This window comes from Podarcis gaigeae, assembly GCF_964106915.1.
Source record: "Podarcis gaigeae genome assembly, chromosome: 3".
In the NCBI taxonomy this organism is placed as follows: domain Eukaryota; kingdom Metazoa; phylum Chordata; class Lepidosauria; order Squamata; family Lacertidae; genus Podarcis; species Podarcis gaigeae.
Genome location: NC_139680.1, coordinates 69,083,049 through 69,110,079, shown reverse-complemented (window position 1 = coordinate 69,110,079; position 27,031 = coordinate 69,083,049). Strand labels below are relative to the sequence as shown.

At 41.6% G+C, this 27,031-nt stretch overlaps 1 protein-coding gene across 1 annotated transcript in view; it reads right to left on the bottom strand.

Annotated features, from left to right (window-relative positions):
• Nucleotides 1-27,031, bottom strand: part of FNDC1 (fibronectin type III domain containing 1) — an 88,408-nt gene that overhangs the window by 7,280 nt on the left and 54,097 nt on the right. Inside the window, exons 11-16 of the mRNA XM_083732037.1 lie at nt 24,545-24,610; nt 21,349-21,498; nt 18,000-18,230; nt 16,839-16,947; nt 6,307-6,386; nt 2,109-2,138 (exon numbers count right to left, since the gene is read on the bottom strand). Of these exons, the coding sequence (XP_083588163.1) occupies nt 2,109-2,138; nt 6,307-6,386; nt 16,839-16,947; nt 18,000-18,230; nt 21,349-21,498; nt 24,545-24,610 (666 nt within the window). The remainder of the gene's footprint in view (nt 1-2,108; nt 2,139-6,306; nt 6,387-16,838; nt 16,948-17,999; nt 18,231-21,348; nt 21,499-24,544; nt 24,611-27,031) is intronic.

The following is a 27,031-nucleotide window of genomic DNA, read 5'->3' as shown; positions in this document are numbered from 1 at the left end:
TTTGATCGGTGAATAGGCACTAAATACTTAGACTTCCTAAGTGTTGGATCAGACTATAAAAATATCAGCACAGACTGAACACATAAAAGAATTCTCGGCTACAAGCTGTAAATAGATCAAACAGTAAAATCTATGTTGCTTCTATAATAACTGCTACTCTACCCACGAACGGGACAAGGGAAGGTTACAATGTGAAAGTTGTTATTTCCTTGTTTTCACGGCATTCCCCCTGTGCTCTGTCTCCCTTATATTGTTGGCAACTGTTCCATGGGATGGGAACCACATTTTTAAAAGGAGAAAAGACAAAGCAACATTTGGTCTTTTCTTTAATCGATTCTTTTGACTCCAAAAGAAGCACACCATAATCCTGTAAACACACATAAATTTGTGAATAACACGCAGGAGTAGTCTCATTGAGTTTGGCTGAGACGGGCTTCAGTACAACTGACTTGAGTTTAACGGGACTTCTTTTGTACCCAAAAAGTTTTTTCACATGTGCCATTCTTTCCAGCATTTCAGCCAGAATATTCTCAGTGCGGACAAAACAATGAACTGTTCGTGGAAAGAAAACTACACAATGAATGTGAATCAGAGCACTCAACATTCCCTTGCTATTCATCAGCATAGTGTCTCCCCATGAACAAATCTCAGTGAAACTGGCTATCCTTTGCCATAGTTGGTGCTGTGAAGCATGCCATGTGGTTTTCATTATACGTTCAGTTCTGCTTGGAAGAGTTATTTGGCACCTCTGAGTTATCAGGCACAAAACTCTGGGGTAAATTATCATTCCAATAATAATTTTAAGCCTTAATAGTAGCAGATAATTGCATGTAAATATATCTTAGTTCACATTTCCCATTAAAGTTCCTTAAAAGATAGAGATAGTGTGGGGAACGTCAGAGGCTGGATGTGGCCCTCCAGACCTATCTATGTGGCCCTAGGAACACCTATTCTCTCCAGGCCACACCCCCTCAGTGACCTGCTTCAGACCCTGAGTATTTTTCCCTAGCTGGATTGTGTCCTTGAGCTCTGAGACTGCCACTTTCTTGTCAGGGCAGAGGAGAAAGAGGGTATGTAGAAACTAGCCTAGTCTACAAAGGTAAACTACGTTTGTTCCTCTGCCCACTTTCACCTCCAGCCCTGCTCACCCTGGCATGTGGCTCTTGGAAGGTTTCCCAGAAGGGAAGGTGTCCCTCAAGCTCAAAAAGGTTTCCCATTTTTATGCAAAAAGATGTTTTGGATATCTAGCAGCTTTCAAAATGCTTCAAACTGTGTGGTGAAAAGTGGGGTATATATGTTTTTAATCAGCCTTGAAAATATCCCATGAAAGTTACTAGCCTGCAAAATCTTTTAGTAGCCTGCCGGGAGCGGGCAGAGGAGGGGAACAGAACTCCAGATCATCTTCAGCAGCCCCCTGAACTTCTCTTATTACTAATGCACATCATTGCAAGGTGTCAGAGAGGAAGCTTCCTACCTCCAGCGACCTCCCTGGTTTCTATGCTGGGTGCAGAGGAGAGACAGGACACTGGTAGTGGCATGTGTGGTTCGATGGATCTGCACTCCCTGTTGCTGCTTACCTAGACCAGCTGGGGCAGCAGCAATGTCTGGGCTCAGAGGACACGCCACCCCATCCCAGGCTGATCCAGGTAGACAGCAAAGATCTGAGTACTGGGTGGGTGGTCCTGCCCTAGTATGCAAACCACTCCTGTAGAGAGCTCTGTCCCTTCTCCACCCAACCACATGCAATTCCTTGTCACTTGTGCTTACCAGGCCAGTGCATAAAGGCAAGGCTGTTCTAAATAAATAAATGTAAATGGATATATAAGACAGTTAAAAATGGACATACAGCAATGCACTATCCAAACTTTAAAACTCAGTATCCTGTCTCCAGAACTTGACTGCCCCAGAAAGCATAAAGGAAGCAGATAACAGAATCAGGTGAAAGGGCAGTTTTCCGCACTCTTGTTTATTCGTAAAACTTATATCCCCCTCTCCCTTTCAAAGGAAGTCAATAATTTTAAATTTCTCTGTCAGCTGCCCAATGTCACAACCTTAATTTTTGCAGTACTCAGGACAAGATAATATCTGAAAACAGCAAGGAGACTTACCCGGTGGTCTGACAATAAGTAGAGGATTATCTATAAAGAGGGAACAAGAAAATGCATGAGTGGCTTACACTGAAGATTTATATCCCCTGAAGCCAAAATAAAAACCAAAATGCTACATCAAAAATGGTGGGTTGCAAAAGTTAATTTTCTTATTCCTGTTTATTTTGAAAGCAAAAATACTCCCACGCAAGTCAGTCTACAAAAAAATAGTTGAGTTTGCAATATTCCTTATTTTTTACAAAAAGTATTTACATTATGTTTGCCTTTATAACCATCTTTTTTCATTTATGTGAGTGAAATTAGCATATTTGTTTATTATGGATTTGTTTTTTGAAATGTGGCAATGTTTCAATTGCACGGCATGGGGAAGGTAGAGAAAACCATGTTGTGTTGAGCAGTAACTTAGCAACCATGAAATGTCAAGCTAGCCAACCATTTGAATAATAAGCCAACCATTTCAACAGGGAATGATGATGGCAAATAACTCCTGCATCATTTGCAACGATAGCAATCTGTAAAGAGCTGAATAGGGATCAATGAAGAGAAACACAATTACAATATGGAACAGGGAAAAGTGGTGCTCCAAATTAACCATTCAGAAAACTCTACTCTCATGAAAAAGTGAAAGAATGTGCAAATGTGCTTGCTTTTTGCCATCACTCCTGGTTGCTAGCCATGTGTTGTGAGCACTAGATTGGATAGACATCAGGGTTCCTTCTCCCCTTGCAGGGAGGAGCTCTTGCGCATAGATTGGCATCTGCATAAAGCCCTTTCCAAATCTGCAGATGGCAGTGGTGGGGCAAGCCTGCCAGATTCAGCAGGTGGCATAGCACAGCTAGATCATGCTGCCCTGTAACACACAGACATCCCCCCACATATGTGGTGTGATTAGCTACTGCTTTTCAGCAAGACAAAATTATTCTTAGGACTAAGCGGAATGCTTTCATCCCTTCCTGCGACAAACTTTTAAAAGTAATGCAACACATTCCTTACTTACTAACAAAACACTAACCTGGCTGTTGCCCAATTTCACAACTCTCAAGACTGTTCATTGTAAGAATTCTAGTCCATTAATCAGTTACCGTATTTTTCCGTGTATAAGATGCCCCCATGTATAAGACAACCCCTATTTTTTTGAGCCCAAAATTAAGAAATAAATATTTTAAACACCAAACAGAACAACTCTGATGTTTTATTAAATATTCAAAGCACTGGTATATTTAGTACTGTATATTTAAACATCAAACAGTGAGGCAAGCTGTGTAATGGTGGCTGCTCCTGTCAGCTCAGTGCAACTCCACTGTAGCTGCAGCTCCAACTCTCCAGACTGTGTGTTGCACTTTCATCTCAGTATTTACGGTATGTACCGTACTTACTCCACAAGCGCCGGCAGATGCAAATGCTGATCGAGGAGCTGCGACTGCCAGAGCTGCCTGAGTGAGTGCGCTTGGGGAATGGGGGGTCTGGGTAGCCAGGGGGCGGCTGAGGGAACCAGGTGGAAGGGACAATGTCCAGAGTGGGGGCTGCTGGGGGGGAGTACCAGACCAGGGTTTGTCGTGAGGCCAATAGTGAGGGGAGGCTGGGGGGGAGGGGGAGAATATGGATGGCAGCATGTATTTATTTATATATTTAATTGCAACATTCCCTGTATAAGATGACCTCCAATTCTAAACTTAAAAATTTTGGGGGGAAATATTGTCTTATACACAGAAAAATACGGTAATTGCTCTATTAAGTCTGCATGAGCAAAATCAGTGATTCTGAAGCAAGAAGCATTGCTTTTGGATGCTGCATACATGTGTTGCAGTGGACACTACAGTGGTACCTCAGGTTAAGTACTTAATTCGTTCCAGAGGTCCGTTCTTAACCTGAAACTGTTCTTAACCTGATGCACCACTTTAGCTAATGGGGCCTCCTGCTGCCGCCGCGCCGCCGGAGCCCGATTTCTGTTCTCATCCTGAAGCAAAGTTCTTAACCTGAAGCACTATTTCTGGGTTAGCGGAGTCTGTAACCTGAAGTGTATGTAACCTGAAGCGTATGTAACCCAAGGTACCACTGTATCTAAGAACAGACATTCCCTCCAATGTAAGAGAAAAGGAGGGACATCGTTTTTAAGGGTGTGCTTGCCACCTTCAGTTTCTATACCTACTTGTATTAAAAATTATGCGCTTTAAAAACATACTGCCTAGTTAATCAGCAACATCTTTTAGTATTTATTTTTTAAAATTCTACCTGATTAAGGCAGCAATCCACCTACCTGGGGGTAAGTCCCACTGAACTCAATAGGAGCTTCTTCTAAGTAGACAAGTACAGGACTGAACTATTAATCGTTTAAATGTTACAGCCCTCCTATAAATCCATTATATAAAACGCTTTACTTGATTTTGACTTTTTTAACTTTCAAGAATACCATTTTGATAGCTAAAAGTGCCTATAACTTCTATAGCAAGAACTCTAGAATCAGGTTTAGGGGGTGAATGGGAATAAAAAACAACTTATTGGAGGGCCCAAGTCTGTGGCAGTAATGGCCAGTGATTATCCTGAGTTTGTTAAGGGATCAACACATTGTATTTTGATGTTTAACTGTGCTGGCTAGCCTTTGAGCAACCATCTCAGCAAAAATAAAAGAAATAAAATATTTAACTATGCTTTAAAAGAAAAAAACCTCTTTAAAAAGCCTTGTCAAAGAAATATTGTCATTATGAAACGGGAACAAGCTTCAACCAAAAGAGTAAAAAACTGAAATGGAAAATTGTTTCCCATATTCCTTCCAGACAATTACCTCCAGCTGCTCAGCTGCTCACAATTAAAAAACTAATTTTAAGTGTCTCGCCAATTTAGCAAAGGCACACTCAACATCCTTTTTTATTTTTTTTAATTTAACCTCCTAATTCTCAGGGCAATGATATCCAAGTTCACACCAGGCAGCTCTGAAGACAATTGGCCTGCACAAGGAACTAGTCAGAAATGTTAGTTAAGAGTTGGCTTCCTCTACTAGAAATGGAAAATCTCCATGACCTACTTCCTCCCATTTGGCAGAGGATGATTGGAACCCTGACATGTCATCTTGATTCTGCAAGGTTCATGCTGAACCTCTGGATTGTACCAGCTACTGCTTCTATCACCTGCTGAAAACCATGCTTTACTTTTCTATGCATGCTTAGACCATTTGTCAGCATGCAATCAGGAGGAATCTATGAATTAGCCACATGCTTTTGAATGATCCTGGGAGATTCCCTTCTGTTCTGATCCCCCATACCACCAAATTATCTTGCTCCTGGGTCTTCTTTGTCCCTGTTCTCTGCTTTATTGCCTGCCCAACAAGCCTGTCTCCATCTGCCCTGTCTCCATCTTTTCTATTTCAAAAGATAGAGCTGGTTCACACATCCAGCAACCTAATGTGAGCACTTCCTGTCTGTGGGATTAGCACAGAGGTGGTATAATGGCAACCATCAAATGTACTGACTGACCCATATTTACCATAAAGGTTGACTCTTGAGCTTTGATTCTTTGGCAGAAATTCCAAACACATGCATGGTTTAATTTGGGGGTAGCCAACATGGTGCCCATCAGTCCCAGACAGCATTTCGAGTGGTCAGGAATTATGGGAGTACAGTCCAAAACAACTGGAAGGCACCATGGTGGCTGACCCTGATTTAATTCATTTGACTTTGGTGCTAGATTTAGTTAACTCTCAACATGACCTTGAAATGCAACGTTGTTTACAATACATCCCACCTCCAGTTGTCTTCTTTGGGGCTAATTTGCTTTTCTTCAATTCTCTCTTCACCTACGCTCTACTATTGGGGCCTATACTGTATATTGGGTCCTATATTGGGTCCCTGTTCCTTAACCACTTTCTTCCATCAAAACCTAGTCTTCCTTCATTCATTCCAAAAATCACAATGATTCCTGCACTCTTTCTACTCACTTGGTTATATTCAAGGGGCTTAAACAATATTATTCTATACATTTCATGGAGTATTTTTAGATTTTCAACTATGGCAACCTGCCCTGTAGCTTCAGGCAGAGTTGGGAAAACATCAGCAGGGAGGAACACTGCAAGAATGTCAGGTCTTGTTCTTTACAAATATAATTAGTGAAAGTCTGGGATTTTCTGAAATCAATGGAAGTTTTTAAAAGCAAGAACATAATTCCATAGCATGGAGGTAAAATGTTCACATTTGTGAAAGCATACCTGATTCTGTGATGTAGGAGATTGAGGAGCTTATAGGTCCGTAACCATAGGGATTCTTTGCTTGGACTCTAAAGTAATACCTAAAGAAGAGAAAGAGAAGGGCAGAGAGAACACAACCATCCATGAAAATGGCACTAAATCCATTTATGATAATGAAGTTAGGGAAATGTCAAACAGATAGTCGCTGTCTGACATTGTATCTAAAGTGCATTGGCCCTTGTGGTTCACCATACAAGGAAATGTCACAATTTACATTGTAGTAAGGTAGCTTATCTAGATCTTAGTCCACAATTCTGATGAGGAAACTATCGTACTGCACCCTATAGCTATCCGATAGTGCAGATCAGAATTTGTAGCTGGCTGGGCCATTGGGCTTGAAGGAAGGTCAGGATGCATTTCTTTCCAAAATGTAGCAGTAATTGCTTCATACCAGGTTCTGGGGAACTGGATAGACTATCAGATACTAAAGGTAACCAGAGAGAGACAAAGGCATGTGTACAGACTTGGCAGACTTTGGACTCAGCTAGACTGCTAAAGAAAAAGCAATTTATATGTGTTTTATATGCGATAAAGTGAGACACAGGTGGCACTGTGGTCTAAACCACTGGGCCTAGGGCTTGGTAATTGGAAGGTCAGCGGTTCGAATCCCCGCAACGGAGTGAGCTCCCATTGCTCAGTCCCAGCTCCTGCCAACCTAGCAGTTCAAAAGCACGTCAAAGTGCAAGTAGATAAATAGGTACTGCTCCGGCGGGAAGGTAAATGGCGTTTCCGTGCGCTGCTCTGGTTTCGCCAGAAGCGGCTTAGTCATGCTGGCCACATGACCTGTAAAAACTGTTTACGGACAAACGTTGGCTCCTTCAGCCAGTAAAGCAAGATGAGCACCGCAACCCCAGAGTCGTTCGCGACTGGACTTAACTGTCAAGGGTCCTTTACCTTTACCTTTTTTATATGCGGTAGAACTTCCCACTACCAGATGGTGAAATAAAGTCCCATTTTTCTCTACCTGTTTTCCCTGTTTAAATTTACAACGTGTTTAACTGAAACACTTCTCAGTCCAGGCTGAGATTCTGAATAGTGGACTACAAGCTATCCATTTAATAAACCACCAGTTTACCAAAGATTAGGAATTTTGCAACATGACTACTTCCCTGTACAACAGTCAATTTCAATGGAGCTGAATCTGCTGTCAAAATTACAAAGGTGCTTAAAAAAAAAAACATCAGAAAATACACTACAGCATGTAACTTGTTATCCTGAAGTGGAGAAATACTTCAACTGTAGCTGTAAACACATGCTCAGTGCAGAAGAATGATTCACAGATAACCAGAAACACAAAAGGTACAAGCTAAAGCCAACCACAACAACCACACTGGAGAAGCCAGATTTCCTCAGAACATGAATTTTAACAATTGGAACTAACACAAGGCAGGTGAACCCCGTGTTGTGCTGATGTAAATGGGTGCACATAATTGACAAGAATCACAGGTTCATTTATCCAATCAAACACCAAGCATCAGAAACACTTCAGCTGGGGCAGAATATGATACTGGTTCCTTCTACCACTCTGATAAAGATTCTACCTCACACAGGGCAAGAGAAGATTAAGCAGTGTGCAGAATTCCCCACCCACAAGGAAACACTCGATGAAAATGACAATGGAAACAAGAGTTTCCACTGTGTTGTCACGACAATTGCGTATACTACTAGCCGTATGAAACCCTGTGAATGGTACAAAGGCAATGGGCCAGATGATCTGCTCATTTTATTATTGTACCATAACCAAAATGTCAATAGTTAAAAAAAACCCCAACCCTAATTACTCAAAGCACATATTGCTTGGAGAACTGTTTAATTTATATTGTGTTTTTTATATGAATAGAACATTGGGGGTGCTATGATAAATGGCCCTCTGATCCAATAGGGGGAGGCTGCAGAAAATCTATCACCTGACATGCATCAAGGAACTCGATTTGCAACTCCAGGTGATAGGTCAGAGAATTGAGGGAGGAGTCAGAGTAGCAGTGCAGGAACCACCTTCTGCTGCATATTCAACAGAGACCTGGATACTGTGAGTTCAGGTCACTGGGTGCTATTAAAACAAGTCTTGCTGGATCCTGCTCTTGCAGACACACACACACTTCCCACCCCAACAAGAAAAAACCACTGGCATTCTCTAATTACCAGCATCGATTTGGCCACTTCGTTTGCTTCTTATCCAAATGCAAGTCTTGCCAAAAGAACAGCATCCCCTGAAGGCTTCAAACCACATGACCTTCCTAACTGACTGGCTCAGGCAGGGAAAATGCCACCAAAACTTGGATTATTTCCCTTGGCAATATTCCTTTCGGCTTCTAACTAGGTTAAATGCTGCATTGCCTAGAAAAACCTAAGACAATTACCATTCCGAGTGCTAGGCCTCCAGGCTATTACTAAGACAAGGCATTTTTCAGAGAGCTGAAGGTGGTATGATAGAGGAGACAATGCTTATGGCATGTGCTGCAAAAAACAACAACAACCCAGTAAAAATACAAAATATATGATTCTTTATGAAATGAATGTGTAGAAGTATGCTATAGTGGTCCTATCATGCCACCCTCAACTATCTGAAAAGCTAATCCCCTGCCTATTCTTATATCCCCAAAGAAAAGGACTAACTTGCTATAATAACCAAAAATTCCATTGTGTTGCTTCTAGTGCCAATGGAAATATGACAGAAAATCCATGGGGTTAGAAGTGGTTATGCAAACCCTGGGAGGGCGACATTTGGTGGTCTCACACTAGGATCATCCTTGCTGTGTGTGTCTTATAGACATGCTCCTTTCCTATTGATGTATATTTCCTCTTTCCTCTCAGGAACCTGCCCATACTTTAGGGTCTTCATAACCCTGTTCTGAGTGTCTTTGCCCTTCTAGAGGTTAGGAACGTAGAAAGTTGACTTATGCTGAGTTAAGTCATTGGCCCAAAAAGCTCAGCATCGTCTACATCAGGGTTTCACAAGCTTCTGCATTCAATGACCCCTTGTTGAGCATATAAAGTTGTCATCGACCCATACCCCACTTCTTAGGAATGTAAATGAAATGAAATTTTAAAAAATCAAGATATAATCTACATTTATTAATCATCCATCACCATTACTAAGAATCATATAATGCAAAAACTAATGAATACTGTTGTATTAAACACAGAGCTTCCTCACTGGGAAGGCATAGGTGTTCTGTACATGCCTGTGCCCTTTATTTATTAGCCTCATAGCCACTGAGTTATAGTCCTGGCATGTGGTGACAGGGATGCTATCCTTCTTGGTGATGGAGCACCAAGTGTGGAATATTCTTCCTAGAAATGCCCTTCCTTAAGAAAGCACCTGCCATACTCCACTCAGCAAGGGTACCTGGAGAAGATAGGCAAATCTTCAGGTACCCAGGACCAACCAGTACTTTGGATTCCTCTCAGTGCATAGTTCTGGTTTATTTGATTTTTAAAAATATTGCTGTACAGTGGAACCTCGGTTTTTGAGTGTCTCAGAAGCGGAACAATTTGGAACCCAAATGCCAAAACCCCGGAAGTAATTGCTTCCGTTTTCGAATGCACCTTGGAAGTCAAACGGCTTTTGAGGCACATTTCTTCATTTTTTCAATCGGTTTTGCCAACCGCCCATTGATCCTTGGTTTTTGAACATTTTGGAAGTTGTACGGTCATTTGGAACAGATTACATTCTAAAACCGACGTTCCACTGTATTAATTTATTACATATGCCTATGGATATTGTAAAATAATGAAAAACAAGCTATTCGTTTTCTTCTTCATCATCAAACTCTGACCTACCTGCAAAGGATCAGTAGCCTTCAACCTTTTCAGACCTGAAACCCAGCTTCGGCTCTAACACGTACAGTATTTTGGGACCCACACCATTTTTTTCATTATGCATTTCTAACGTGGTGAGAACCACTTCAGATGAAGCCAAGTTGAAGCCAATGTACTAGAATCTAGTTTCACGCACAGCAACAACAGCAATTCAAAAAGTGTCATCGGGCATGTGGTTTGGGTGTGCGTGTAGACACTGTTTACTTGGACTTTTAAAAAGCTTTTGATAGACTCCCTCATGAGCAAAACTAACGGGAAGAGGAGAAATCTTCTTATTGACTGGTGACTAGTTAAAGAACAGGAAGCCAAGAGTAGGAAGAAATAGGTACGGTATTTCTCACAATGGAGGGATGTATTCAGTTGGGTCCACCAAGGCTTGAAAAGAGGGTAGACAAATTCATAGAGGACAAGGCTATCATTGGCTACTAATCAAGGATAGATAGGATTTCCAGTGTCAGAAGCAGCATGGCTTTGAATATCTGTCGCTAGGGATCAAGAGTGGGAGAGTGCTCTTGCACCCAGTGGGAGAGTGCTCTTGCACCCATGTGCTGCTTGCTAACTTCCCATAGGCATCTGGGTGGCCACTGCAAGAACAGGATGACACCTTTGTACTGATCGAGCAGGATTCTTCTTATGTTCTCACAAAGAAGAAGGGATTGCTTAAAGGTTTGTTTGTTTGTTTTTTAGTAGATGGTGTCATCTGAATTATTCCCCTGTCCCTATCTGGCACACAGTGAACATCAACAGAGTTATAGATCTTTATGCCACGAGTCTTTCTAACTCCTTTTCTCATGACCAACATTTAATTATTTTTTCCACTTGTCTGCAAACTGATCTGAATGTAATTAAGGGCCGTGTGATGCCTGCAGGGAAAATAAAAACAACCCCTCATAACTTTCTTCTCCATGTAATCCTAGCTGCGGCAGACGAAAACCACATAAAAGCTTGGAACGGAGGAGAGCTATGTTTTCTTTTCTTCCCCTTTGTTTCCCTGACACAGTCCATTGCAATGTGGAAACATTCACCAGCGGTTTAAACATAGGCCCTCATTCTTTTCTGTGGCTGAACGGCTTTCCGCAGCTCAAGGAGTGCAAGCTGGGACTCAAAGCAACCAGCTACATCCCCTTAACGTCGGGATGGGAGCCCACCACATTTCATTTCTCTGTCTATCAGATTCCTAGGCTGCCTTGCCTCCAAGGAACTCAGAGTGTTATATAGGGAATTATCTCATGTTATCTCCACCATATCCCTTTGAAGTAGTATATGGCAAGAGAGGAAAAGTTGCCCAAGGCCTCCAGCGCCACCTTTCATGCTCCCCAAATCTGGGAAAGTGATGAGGGATGGCAATATGACTCTGTGCACTTTGAATTCAAAAGCTACCTAGGAGGATACCTAGGAGGATACTTTTTGCTCAGTGTCCACCCAGCACCACCGCAGACAGCCTCTCTCTAGCAGCAGCTTTTGCCGAATGATTGTCCACCATGATGAATGTCTATGCCGGGGGCGGGGATGATGTCGCCAACCAGTTGCTGCAGAGCCACACTTCCTATCAGCTCCAGAAAGCATGGCCAACAGCTAAAGTTGATGGGAGTTCAGCCACATCTGGAAGGCCACAGGTTGCCTGCTCCTGGTCTAAATTATGACATATTTACTGCAAGAATCTCAGGCTCTGGTAAAAGACAGAGCCAAGATGGTTGATGTTATGTACTGAGTTGAATAGGGTCCAAAATGCAGCAGTCTGATTGGTCCTAGAGCAATAGGATTCCAGAATGCAGCAGTCTGATTGGTCCTAGAACAATGCAGCAGTATGATTGGTCCACAGGAGCCACCCAATCCAACTCCAGGTGGAAGTGAATCCACAACCTGATTGGCCTATAGGAGAATCCCAGAATTAGCCAATCACGTGCAGCCCATTGTGTAAATAATGTATATAAAGCAGATATTTTGGGGAAACTTTCATTCCTCCTCACCACTATGAGCTGTATAAAAAGCATGAAATCCACTCTCGACCCAGAGTATATTTCAATTGATTCTGATATGATAACTCAGAGGCAAAGTGTCTGCCTTGCATGCGGAAAGTCAATCCTTGGGAGTTCCAGGTGGGGATAAGGAAAATTTGAAACCCTGGAGAGCTGCTGCCAGTCAGTGAGGACAATACCAAGGAAAAGAGTGCCCCCAAATTTTATGTACGAAAAGCCGAGTGAGGTTTATTTGACTGAGCAATTTAGCCATGCCCAATGGGAATCACTATGGGCCACAAATACTTCCTCATGGTGTTCTAAATGGATGTGAAGAGGGGCCACAGAGCTTTGTGAGACCGGAGACTGAGTTGATGAGAAAGCCTCTTGGCAGCTGCACAGCTGCTTAATTTTCATGCATGAGAGCACAAAATTAAGTGGTGTGATTATGCAAACACTTGGGTCTGCTTAAATCCTAGAAGAGAGCTCCAAGTTGCTCGTACGCTAGAAGTCTTCAGGCTTGCCAGGAGCTCTTAACATCCAAGTCCTATGACTTGCCCACAACAAAACAGGAGTCTGAACTGCCAATGGACTTTCTTTCTTTTTTTGAAATGGCAAACAAATAGCAATCCCATGCTGCTTTCTAGGCACCCAGCCATGCACTTATTTATATTGCTGCTTTAAAATCTTTGCTTGAAGGAGGAACTAGATGTCACAAGAGACACAGAGCTGACTGCTACTGCTCTACCTCTTTCCCTTTTACCATCAAGTTTGATGCAATGCGTGACGCAGGTAACATCATTGCCCCGCATGCTACTCCACTCTGCTTCATTGGCTGTTGGTGGGAGAACAAGCAATGCACAATGTGCTGATGACTCATGGCACCTTCTGCTAATGTTTTAAGTAATTTAGATGGAAGGGAGAGACACACAGAGTGGTGGCAGGTCTCATAGCATCCAGTTCCACCCTGACAACCATTTCACACATGCAACATTTCATACACTCCTGTAATCAAAAGTTTTGCACATTTTCATGTGTGACGATAGACATGTGCACTATTTTATCTCAGGGAAATGGGAATTCATCCTGATTTGCTTGTGCCCCAAGGGCTCTTCTGATGCAGACAGAGGCTGGACAAAAAAACCACCAGAATCAATGTAGATATTGTGGCTTAGAGCTGTGGGTTAATTTAAGCAGCCAATGAAACGCTGAATGATTTACTGTCATATTTGGCAAATCACATTCTATTTGTATACACTTTCCAATTCCAACAACTGGAAATGAATTATTTTCCGGGAAAGTCAGAGAAGACACCATCACAAATCTTCCCTTCGAAGCTTTCTGTCGTAGACCAGAATGTTGGAAAGGCAAGGCAATGTTGTGTTTGAATGTGAACACGCAAGTGGTAATATAATTAATTCTCCTATGAAAATACATCACCACACAACTGTGTAAAACAAGTGCTTAATTTAACTGCAACTGCTTGAATTTATTCCAAACAGCAATGTTCTGCCATGGCTCCCTCCAGAGTCAAGATGTTAAAAACATCACTCAGCTTAATTACTGTCTCTAAAAACACATTTTAAAAAGTGATTTCATAGCACCAGAGAGAAACTAGGAACTGGACACAAAAAGGAGCCCTTAAATTTAGTTGGTGAGAGTTGAATCAGGTACTAAACATACTACAGTGGTACCTCGGGTTAAGAACTGAATTTGTTCCAGAGGTCCTTTCTTAACCTGAAACTGTTCTTAACCTGAAGCACCACTTTAGCTAATGGGGCCTCCCACTGCCGCCGCACTGCTGCTGCGTGATTCTGTTCTCATCCTGAAGCAAAGTTCTTAACCTGAGGTAATATTTCTGGGTTAGCAAAGTGTGTAACCTGAAGCGTATGTAACCTGAAGTGTATGTAACCCGAGGTACCACTGTGTAATAATGCTGATTTATATAGTTGGATTTATGGCCTTGATTTCTTTTTAAAAAAAAGATTTCTGCATTGCAGGGTGTTGGACTAGAGGACCCTTGGGTCCCTTCCAACTTTATGATTCTTTGCTTCTATCTTACCTTGCTATCAAATGGTAGTCAAAATAGCTTAGGTACAAAAGATCTAACAGCATAATCCTATATATGTCTACTCAAAAGTTCACTTCCATTAAGTTCACTCCCTGGTGAGCTTAATACAGGAGTTCAATTGATATTCCATTCAGACATAACATTCCCAATATTTCAAACCAAATACAAATATGAAACAGAAAATAATCAAAACCCACCTCAAACAGAAACCACCAGAATAAATGGCATAATTAAAGAACTATCCACAGTTAAGCCCCACCCAAAGCTCAACTAAAGAAAACAGCTTTCACTTGGTGCCTAAAATATATTAAATTTTGTGGCCAGTAAATATATATGGGGAAGGTGCTCCATAGCCTGGATGCTGCTACAGAAACGGCTGCCAATATGACAGTTACCCTGTTAAATTCCAAGTAAGTGCTCATCCCTTCCCTCTCATCAACAGGAAGACTGAATGATGTAGTTGTCCTGCTCACAATATAGGATCACACCTATGTTTCAGAGGTGAGGAATCTCCAGCCCAAGAGCCTAACTATGCCCCCTACATCTCCCCATGATGTGATATATGTTCCCAGGTGTGGAGCAGGTAAATATATGGCTCAGCCAAAAGCGATGTGCAGGCACCTGCAGAGTCCTGTGCAAATGGCTTTGCAAGACTTGCAGAATTGTTCAGTTCCTCAGAGATAAGGTCTTGCAAACAGATTAGGATTTACAAATGCAGGACAATAATAAGCATTTAAATCTTACATTAAAGCAATGGAAATCCATGCATCTACCTATTATTGTTGTTGTATTCCCTTTAGCATATATTTCACTAAATCATCAGCATTTGAATGCATTGAAATATCTGTCCTAGTTTTCTTAGCTTTACTTTCACCTAAACAATAGCTTGGAAATCGACTTTGGAGAGGTATACATATGCCCAATCCTAAATGCTTGTTATTCAGTGCTGCAACCGGCCTTGGTAACTTGCTTTCCCCAAATCAGAGTCCCCTCACAATATGGACATAATCATGAACACATGGTTTTAGTTGAGCTCCATCTTCCAGTTCGTGTTTGCTCAATTACAGAAATGTTGCCAGTGGTTGAGGAGCTATTTTTATGATATGTATTTATTTCAGCCTGTGGAGTTCAGAGAAAACACAAATGATATTGGCTGGTGGTGCCAAAGAAAAATAATCATCCCACCCCTATGTATTCCTATACCCATGCTTCTCTATTAAAAGCCACTTGGTTCGTAAGGAACAGCTTGACATCAGTAATCTCTGACTGAAGCGATGATACACTCACTTTAATGGAGACTTTAATAAACCCAGTGGACTATCATATAAAGCCCCATTTCCCTATATTGGGTGTCACTGCTTTTGTTTGAACAGGTTAATGAAGTGGGAGTTGCTCTGCCAAGATCTTTGGTTGTATCTCCTCCCAGTAGAGATGTGTTGTTGCTATAATTCAGAAGTGCCGAAAGGAGGCAATTCCAATACAATTTCAAGACTGAAAACAATAATTCTGCCCCAGCTGTACTGAGAGCTTGATTTTAAAAAATGTGATTTGGGTAGTTGAGTTACCAATTAAACTCAGTAGCAGCCACCAGATACTTCAAAAGTTTTTTAAAATCATTTTAACCACCTAAAGGATTCAAAAAAATGGACCTCTCAAGGAAAGGCATACTGAAAGGAAAGGTAAGATGGGTATCACAATAGGCAAGGTCCTTCTCCTCAAATGGCAACAACACCCAAAGAAGGACTGCCTCTGATGATCTTAGCATCTAGGGAGATGCATATGGAGAAATTGGTTAAGACAGGTAGAAAAAGCCACACACACACATAATTGACAGCAAGGCAGGTGAAAGCCTCTCCAGCTTTGTAGCATTAGTAGGCCTCTCATCTGCCAGTTTTATTTCTTCCTCCTACCCAACTTGTAAGTCTGGGAAAGTATGGAAAAAGAGCAGTTGTGAGGCCCTCCATAACTTTTCTGCTCTCAGCAATGAAGGTTTCTGAGCATGCATGGACCCTCCACACTCAACAGGAACTCTGGAAATCATAGAATCCACCCCACTAAATGAATTAGAAGGATTTTAAAATATGTTTCCAGAGTTCGCATTGGAAGAAATGCTGGAATGGTTTATGAGCAGCCTTCAGCTTTAGCATAGACTGCTTCCCCTCCACCCCACATGCATATATCTCCAACAATTAAACATTAAACAATTAACAATTCAATAAACAATTCAACAATTAACATTAAAGGAAAGGGGAGGAGAGGAACTGGCAGATGAGAGAGTTGGTGTTGAGCCATTACAAGCCAAGGTGAAATTTGAGGTCAACAGGCCTGGTTTTTCAATGGTTTGTTGACTTCTGAACTCTATTTTCATGAAATACTAACACTAACATACCGTAACACTAACATACCATATTTTTCCGTCTATAAGACCCCCCCCCCATGTATAAGACACCCCCTATTTTGGGGGGACTCCAATTTAAGAAAACAGGGGGAAGATACTCTCCGTGTACAAGATGAGCCCATATTTTTAACATTATTTTACAGTAAAAAAAATATAGTCTTATACATGGAAAAGTATGGTATGTACCTATTTTATCATTAGGCCACAAACAATTTCAAACTACATTCCGAAAACCTATCGGTACCTTGTATTTGGCTTCAGGTTTTCAATGGGCAAATTAGTGCTTCCTGCAGTCTTAGTTGACCACTTGTTCCTGATGAAGTCGTCGTAAGATGCACTGTAAACTAAGTATCCTGCCAAGGAAAGGAGATAATATGTCCATCATCCATTTGTACACTTATTTACTCCCCTACCTGCTCTTTGTCTCCATCCCCAAGGGACAAAAATAATCTGTTAGAGGAGACAGTTCCTCTGGAGCCAAGAAAGGCCCATCAAGACTTTCCTTCTTTTCTCAACTATTTGAAAAAAATCACTCAGCCAAAATTTTATTTGAAAAGGACTTTCAGTTACAGAATTGGGGCAGGGAGGTGAAAAAGGTGTGAAAAGAAAGGAGAGGGCGTTTTTTAGCCTCTCCTTTAACTTCTGGCAGTTTCTTTCTTTCTTTCTTTCTTTCAGCTCTTTGTAGGAGAGGAGTGATGTCAGCATAGGAAAATTCACACCCCATCCCAACTTCTTTCAACAGTACACTCTTTGACACTTCTTCTACTTCTGCACTGAAGCAGAAAGCTAAGCCTGCTGGCAACTCCCAAACAGACACACCTTCACACAGGTTATCAGAATTACCTTGTAGGTGCTCCACCTGCCCATGTCCGGCAGCAACCTTCACAGCTTACAATACGCTCTTTATTCACTTCATTGGGATTAGTTGTTTACATTCCACATTGCATTTATTTTCTCTTCGGCTGGCTTTGAGCCAATGCACCTGGTAGTTTCTTGAGCTTTCACAAAGCTGGAAATCACCAACCCACTAACCTAATCTTAAACTAGATCAATCTATTTTCAGAGACATTGGCATGCGGTCATTAATATGTTAGCAAGTTTTAAAACACCAAATAATATAATGTTGGTGTTATGGAAAGGTTTTGTAGTCTGCAATTTCTTTTTGCAGCCCCTAGACAAATCCAAAACTGAAACAGAGCATTGGTTGCTGTTTCATTCAACTGTAGTATTAACAGCTAGAAACATGTTTGACTCCAAATACTTCTTCAAACCCGCACTGTTGCCTCATCTACCACTGCTTCCTTTTACACTGGGCAAAATGACTTTGCTTGGGTAGGCAGTGCAAGACAAAACAACCATCAGTTCCCAGTCCAATATTAATGGCCAGGAAATGGAATAACTGTACCTGTGACCAGATCCCCCTGAGTAGGCTTAGCCCAGTCGACAATCACAAAGGAATGGCAGCCTTCCACCGCTACTATGGTGATATTGTGAGGGGCATTCTGAGGACGCATCTCTATGCCTTTTAGGTCACTGGGTATGAGCTCAGCCAGGCTCTCCACTTGGAAGTGTTCTAGTGCCTCTGTCAAAGAGCAAGGAGCTGCTGGGTCTTTGTTTAGATAAGTCACATAAGGAGCTGGAAGAGACAGAGAAAGAGAATATTCACTCCAAAAGTCTGTACAGACAGATGGATTATTAAAAAAAGAATTCCCGACGTTCAAACGTATTTTTTCCAGTGTATTGAAACTGCAAACCAGATAAAGTATACATTTGTTTTTTAAACACTGTAAATTAGACATTCATTTCCTGGATTTAGAATTTGTGTATTTTCCTACCATTTGCTAAAATTTTCAAGGATACAGAGTGATGCCATCTGGAAAGCTCCTAGAGCAGTATGAGAGGGCACATAAACCTAGTGCTGAGGAAACCACCAGCATGGCAAATATTCATTGTGACTAAGCCACATTCTGATGGCAATAGATGGAAAGCAACAAGGAACTGGTGCATATTAGGGTTTGTTTCTGATGCTCAGCAGCAATGTTGCACTAATGCTTTCTACTAAGGATCAGCAACTGGTGGCCCCTGGGATAATTCTGGCCGCTTTAGGGACTCTATTTGCTCCCCCGGCAGTTGCCAACCTAGAGCAAGAGGCTGTGTGAAATGAGCATGATCATGCCATCAGCCCTCTTTGGGGAATAGTAGTGGGGGTAAGACTCTGCACCTTCTAAAGTGGCCTGCTAACTTAGAGGATAAGCAACCTCTTCCTGTGTCATTTGGATCAACCAAGTGACCTCTCTAGGGTGCACTGACTTCGCTCTGCCTCAGCTTTGTCTGCATTCAGTAACACCGCTGCACTTACTGATCGGTTGGGGATCATTTCAAGGAAAGGAGGGCATAAAATGGCACTGAAAATGCAGAAGTTAGGGGAAACAGAGGTAGCAAACAGACATTAGCAACACTAAAAAGAAAGAAAGAGAGAAAAGGAATACAAACTGGTATGGAGGAGAACCATATTGACCCCCCTCAAAGCCTATTAATGTCCCCCCCCCCAAAAAAAAAACCACACACGTGTGAATGAACATTTGGCGAACAATCTATAAATTGTATTTCTATTTTATAACAACATAATGCTCACTCCAACGTTGCTCAGGAATTAATAGGAACATTTATCCCCTCAAAGGTCATCTTCAAGTTGAAAGATGTTTTACTGTAGTCACTGGAAATGTTTATTCGGCGACAGTTTACAGATTTTGCTAGATGGGTAATTTTTTCCTCTTTCTCCCCTTAAATGCCTTGAAATGTTTATATAAGAGCAATGTTCTTAGTTTATCTTGTTAGATTTCATGCCCTCCAGGGAGCTATTTTCCAGAATGTGTCATGTATTTATCTTTAGACACTCCAAGGGCTCTCTATTCCCAAATGACTGAGAAACCCTGTCCAGGAGAGGAGAGGGAGGCCAGTCAACTGCTCAAAAGAGATTAGCTGAATAGCTAGTCAAAGTCTTGATTGGTATAAAACCATTTTATGACTATATATATATATATATATATATATATATATATATATATATATACTAATTAGGTCACTAACTCTGCCAAGTGACATCTAAGGACTCTGGGGTGGACATTTTACATCATTGTCCCTGCAGAGCCCTCATCAATCACCACTGTCGGGAAGAATCAGGGGCTGCAGAATGTCGGTCGTCAGTTTGAGGAGGAGCATCACTTCAAAGCCTATCCATAACATTTCTGTGAACATTTCCATTTCTGTGAACAGCACACCAGAAGCAAGCCTCGCTGCTGCTCAGTTCAGTTGTGAATTGCCAAAATTTACAATAGAAAGAGATTGATAGCCCAAAGCAGAATGCCCAGTTGGGCCTTCAAGGACACAGAGGCCTCCATTGGCTATTTCCAAAGCGGGTGAGGAGGAAAGGAGACAAAGTACATACTTTGCAAGCACCTGCCCATAAAAAAGTACATTGAGCTTTGTGTAAAATGCTTCTTTTGTTTTTACAATCAAGTGGTATACAAATTTTATGAAATAAAAATAAAGCAATGCCTTCTCACAATTGAGAACTCTAAGGAATCTGTAACTGTTACCCCTGTTGGGAAATTTTATTGTCCCCCCAATGTTTACTTCCTTCTTTGTTTCTTCAGCTACCTTTGGTGCTGCTCCCCTCTCCTTTTTGTACAATGGGACTTTTAACCCAGAGATAAGATCTGTCCTAACCACTGTTCCAAAATCTTAATATTTCTCTCTCCTCCCCCACCTTAAAAAAGGCTTTTCCTTATAGGCCTAAACTAGAAATTCAAAGGAGTGCTTCATTCCACATTATGTAGCAAACTTTAATGAAACAAATACACATTATTTCAAACAACAGGGTATCAGATGTTTGCAATTACAGAGTGTCTTAATATCTTAATATCTCTGACTCTCTCTCTCTCTCTCTCTCTCTCTCTCTCTCTCTCTTTCTCTCTCTCTCATGAGTATGGTTTGCTTTCTGTTAAGAAAATCCTATGAAACTCAGTTCATTACTTTCTAGCTTCTCCCTTCCAGGAAGGTTGACTTTGGAGCAGAAGTGTAGCAATAAAACCTGTTTAAGTCCAGATGAAGCTGAATCAGTTTCAAAAGAGGGAAAATGACTTGCCTGGTGAAGTGCAAATGTAGGACTGAGAATCATTCATACCTTTCTTTCTGCATAGACCATCTCTTTTCCTATAAGTCAATAGTTTCTGCATTTGCATCTGGTGTGAATATTGAGTTTAGGAAAATATTTCCCTATCAGAATGTGGGAACATGCACACATGCACACACTCACTATTTCTAACTTAAGTGTCTCTATTTGGACCATTCGAGAATAGATCTTCTGCATTATGTGTTTCCTTCTTCTTAAAGACAGCATTTCTTCAGCTGATTTCTCTTCCAAGTACTGTTAGAATTTGACATACTGACCAAATGATCAAGGGGTGAGAGCAACACCCTTATAAAGAAAGGTTAATCGTCATCAAAATCTTTTACCATGTGTCAGTCTGCTTGTGTACATAATGTGTCTTTCCCCCCCTCAAAGGTTCTTTAACTGAGGGTTTGCTTATCTTTTGAGAATGGGGGACTGCTTCCATAATTTAGCTACTAGATCCTAAGCAATAAATAACTCATAGCCACTTCCCTCCTAAGATACATTGCTTAGTGACAACATACAGGATACAGTAGTAACATGATAACACGTGATTCTTTGAATCTTACTGATTGCTTACCAGTGAAACGCCTCTTTCCAGCAGCGTCATATTCTAACAGAGGATCCGAGCCCACCACACTGAACTCGGGCAATGCTTCTGTGGTGGTGGTGGTCGCGGCAGTGGTTGTGGTGGTTGTGGGCGCCAAAGTGGTTTCAAAAAGCTCATAATCTACATAAGAAAGAGGATGAGGGGCATCAAAGGAACATCCTTATGAAAATTCCTCAGTGAATTTTTCCCAACATACATGTTTGTATTATGTGATCATTTTTGCAAAGCATTTCCCCTAATATAATGCATGTTAATCTTTTCTACACTAATATGTGGACTTTTATGCATACTTGGCTGGAGAACTGCGCTGCAAAATTTGGAGAAGAGCCAACTGTGTTTCAGTTCGCATATTGTTTCTGAAAGTGGAAATCAGATAAGTTCTCCTGTAACAGGCGCTCACCGCTTTTCTGCCGGGTGTCGGTTGCAGACCCTCGCTCTCCACCTCTTTCTCAGAAGCTGGAAGGCACATGGTCACTGGCTGGTGGAGATTTCCCTCCACTGCCAGCACAGTTATGGGGGTGTAACTTCCTGCACAGTAAGCCAGGTTCAAATGGGCCAATCAAGACCCAGGTTGTGAGGGAATTCCTTGCTGGCCAGCCAGCTACTGCCCACTACCACGCCAAGCCAGATAGCAACACAGTGTTTGCCTGAGTCTAGTTATCTAGTTATCAGCTAGGGGTGGATGGCACTGCAACTGGGTCTGCAAATGTGAACTGAATCAAGTTTCTGCTGCCTCCCTACCCTGGTCCTCTCTCTATTTTCCTTTAGATGCCAAACAAAGGCTGTCCTGTGTACCTGGGCTTTTGGCATGTCCTTTCTCGTTCTGCCCAAGTTGTGTCTGCTTAGGTTTGGCAGCTGGGCAGCTGGGACTGTTTTAATTTGTGGTGACTTGCTTTATTGGCAACATTACTTTCCTGCTGCTTTGTTTTGCATCTCTTAATCCACTTTTTCCTTTGTGCTTGTTTGAATGGCTTGTCTTAAGCACTTGTTGTTAGTTACTTCAAATGTTGTTCGTGGGGAGGAAGGCAGTGTACATATGTTGCAATGAAATAAAATTGGGTCATGCCCAAGGATACTATTCTGAAACAGGGTGACCATGTGCCCTACTTTACAGAGGGCAGTCCTCTATTTGAAGACATCCTCTGCATGAGGCCTGCCCAGTCGAAGGGAAAGAAGAAGAAGAAGAAGAGTTTGGATTTGATATCCCGCCTTTCACTCCCTTTAAGGAGTCTCAAAGCGGCTAACATTCTCCTTTCCCTTCCTCCCCCACAACAAACACTCTGTGAGGTGAGTGGGGCTGAGAGACTTCAAAGAAGTGTTACTGGCCCAAGGTCACCCAGCAGCTGCATGTGGAGGAGCGGAGACGCGAACTCGGTTCCCCAGATTACGAGACTACCGCTCTTAACCACTACACCACACTTGAAATTGCCCATCCACATTTAGCATGTGGACAACACACTGAGCAAGTACACGTGGCCATAGTCTTGTGGTGAGATGTACTGTACTTTTATTCATATTATAGTACTTCTATATTAGTATATGCACACTTTACGCAAATGTGTGTCTTTTTCACACTTCCTTTGGGTGATGCATGCCCTCTATTTGGCAATATTTAACTGAATACCTGCTACAAAAACTCTGAAAGAACTAGGATTTGGTAAATAAGACTAAACTGAGAAACAGATAAATCATAAGATCAGGTTTTTTATTTAAAAAACCAACAACCTGGATCTTTCCCCCTTATGCAGAAAGAAGACGTAGGTCAAATGTTGACAGCAATTCTTGTAAATTGCTTCAGGACTGTCTGTTGTGGGTAGCAATTCAGAAATTCAGTGAATTAGCTAGCTAACTAAACTACCCACCTGCTACCCCCAAGCCTAAGACTTACTTTCTTGCAGTCTGTCTCCCTGCCTCCCTTTCCTCTTTGGCCAAGCTCTAATATATGAAGTGAGCTGGGTCGAAAGAAAAACACTTGTACACAAGGTTACAGAAGAGTAAAGCAGTGGATGGAGATAGACTTCAGTAACCCTCAGTCATGCATTCCTTTGGCTGTTGGAATAAGCCCAGTCCTTTCTACATCAGAGCAGATCCTTGTTTCAACATGAAATCCATCAATCAATTTCAGGTTTGTTTGTTTTTAAATAAAAGCTCCTCATTACACAAGTGGACCTGCCACCATCACTTCTGATGGTGCTCACCAAGGCAAGACAATTTGAACATATTCCTCCAATCCTGGCCCAATCGCACTGGCTGCCAATTAGTTTCTGAGACCAATTCAAAGTGCTGGTTTTGACCTATAAAACCTTAAATGGCTCAGGACCCCAGTACCTCTAGGACCACCTTTCTCCATATGAACCTACCTGGACCCTGAGATCTTCTTCTGAGGACCTTCATCATGTGCCTCCTCCACGAGAGGTCTGGAGAGTGGCAACATGAAAACAGGCCTTTTCTGCAGAGGCTCCCTATTTGTTGGATGCTTTACCCAGGGAGGTTTGGCTGGTGTCTTCATTATACACCTTTAGGCACTGGGCAAAACATTCCTCTCTTCAACCAGGCCTTTGGCTGATTGACATCTATCCAATACAGTGGTGCCCCGCAAGACAAATGCCTCGCAAAACGGAAAACGTGCAAGACGAAAGGGTTTTTCGGTTTTTGCGTCGCTTCGCAAGACGAATTTCCCTATGGGCTTGCTTCGCAAGACGAAAACGTCTCGCGAGTTTGTTCGCTTTTTTCCTAAAGCCGCTTGAAGAGGCGCAGTTGTGACGGACCGTGCTTTGCAAGACAAGAAACATCGCAAGACGAAAAGACTCGTGGAACGAATTAATTTCGTCTTGTGAGGCACCACTGTACACTTTAAAATGTGTTGTGGGAGTGGGAATTATTGGTTTGTTTTTATTCTTTTTTATTACATATTTTGTGTTTTTTATCTTTTATTTTTATGTTGTGAGATCTGATGAAGGCCGGTGGAATAATAATAATAATAATAATAATAATAATAATAATAATAATAGGTGTTGTTGTTCTGAGAGCCTGAGAGTACTAAAAACAGAACAGCAAGCTACATTTTCTTGTTTAGATGTATTTAGACCTGAGTGTTGGCTCTATGCTATCAGATCACAGTGCAGAAAGGAAAGGGATTCAAAGCACTTCAGAAAAGGACTTTTACCTCCATCATATATCACATATGACTCTGTAGTTCCTGCCACATCTGCATCAAGCCCTGAGAATGTATCTATGGAAAGAAGAAGACATCGGAATTATGAAGCAGGTCCCCCTTTGCCCTAGAGATTTCCTAACAACAGTGCACCCAGGGGCGCCGACTTATAAAAAATATTGGGGGGGCAGGGGCCCATACCGACTTATAAAAAATATTGGGGGGGTCCAAGACCTCCAAACCGCTGCTGCTGGGGGAACGAAAGGGGCGAGCCCCGGGCTGCCCCGACCTTAAGTGAACCTGTGAGGGCCCGCCCTTTGCGGCAGCCGATTGGCTGCCGCCGTGGGCGGTGAATATTAATGAGCTAGGGGGAATCCCCGCTTCTCAGCCCCGCGAGATTGTTGATGGGTTGAGAGCCCGCAACCCCACCCCCTCTCTAGATCGGGAGTGGCTTTGTTTTAACTCATTACTGAATGTATCGTCAAACAAGGAAAATAAAAAATACCAGCATAATTTTGTGATTTTACAAAGCATAATATAACTAATAATTTTCTTAAATTATTGGGGGGGCAGAGCCCCCCCAAACGAATTTTTGAGGGGGCTCGGGCCCCCTCAGGCCCCATGGAGTCGGCGCCTATGAGTGCACCCAGTGCAAAGCTTTATTTTTCCTATACAAATGGATGACAGATAATCACTTGTATGGGAGCTAGTAAAGGAGCTATGCTCATGAGCAAGCTTGCTCCTATCTGCATAGTTCTATTCTAGTATATTCTGTCCCTTGGTCATGTTAGAAAGTGACAGAATGTTGGGCACTGGGGCTTTTACATATAGATTATTGTTAAATGTATGCCTTCCTTTAAAACATTAATTACAGACACTATTCTGTAAGAAGCGCAACTGTGCAAACAATTAGATTTAAACCTATGACTAAAGCAGCCTGGTAATATTTGCCATATATTTTTCTATCCAGTGCTATCATAATACATTTTATAGTTATCCTTAAACAAGTTAATATTTTTGATGTCAACCAGATTCCCAAATATTTCACTTTTTAAAAAAGCCTTGTATTACTTATTTATGGCAACTCTTCATAAAACAGACTCTAATCCACTGCTTAAAATTTTTTAATATTAATCTGATTCATGGTAAAGCAAATGGTTAATGCCTGGCTGATCAAGTTCAATTTTCAGTAGCAAACAAGCAGATGTAAACGATATCTGAGCAATAGCATTGTTTTTGAAGCATAACCAGTATTTTATTTCCTGGTTCTGCCCTTACATTTTATATATTTCAAAAGCAGTTTAATTAATATAACTGTTGTTTCCATGTCAAAGCAAACCCTGGGGAGCAGGGAGTAACAGAAAAATGGTTCATTCTTCTACAAAAGTGTTGCCAGCATTTCTGCTTATGAGCATATTAACCACATCATTTTCACTTGAAGCTTGTCCCCTGATGGTACATCTCACTTACCCCCTACCCCACCACAACAAGCTTACAGAAAGTCTATTGGGCACCAATCCAGTGAATTCTGAATGCACTCAACAAAGCTAATTGAGAAAAACACTAGCTTTACCAAGCATCTTTAAAAGAAAAAAAAAATTAACACAGCCAGCAAATTACTGAAACTCAGATATGCAGGAAATATGAAAAGACTGGTCCTTTAATACTTTCATGCTTATTACTGTTCTTCAAGTTTATAGGCCTATATTTTCCAGTAATGTGATAGCAGCAGTTATAAAAGTGGCTTTTAATGGCTTTGTTGACTAAAGTTCCTCAAAGAAGTTGAGCCGTCTGGAGTTTCAGTGCCACATAAGCTTGGGCTCCTCGTGTATTCTCTGACTATAAAACAGAATCATATCTGGTAAAGTCATCTTTATAAATCCTGAGCAGGAAATTGGACCAAAGGGTTAGTAGAACCCACAGCAGCATTTTTCACACCACATTTTCTTAGCCTGTTTGGAAACATGTCAATATATCGGATTCCTGAGAAATGACAGTGTATTCTATTGAGTATGCTGCTTTGTTTTTTTTATCTTGAGAGAACATTCTGGAACTTTCTTAGCAGGCTAATTTTTACTGCATTTGGTAGCAATATACATAATGTAAGACTGCATCCATCTTCAGATGTGGTTCTTGAGTAGTGGTCTTTTTTGCAATGCTTTCTCCATTATTGCTTTTGTCAACCAGCCAGCCTAAGTTCAGCAGAGCTCATACATTTATCCTTCATGGAAATGTTCATAACACTCCAGGTGTGTTGCTAAACTGCTCAGGTGTTTCAGTGTGTAAGAAGCAAAAATAGCTCAGGCAGCATTCTGTTTCTCCACACTTCCATCTGAATTGCAGGAAGAAAAGCCCTTGAAATCTTGGACTTCTGAACAGGGGCAGCTGTTTATTTTGCAGAGCATCAGTCTCTCAGTAGATTTGCTTTATTCCATAAATGATATTGTGTGGTTAGCAATGCTAGGGCCAGGCCAGCTGGAGAAGTGGTAGCTGAAAAGA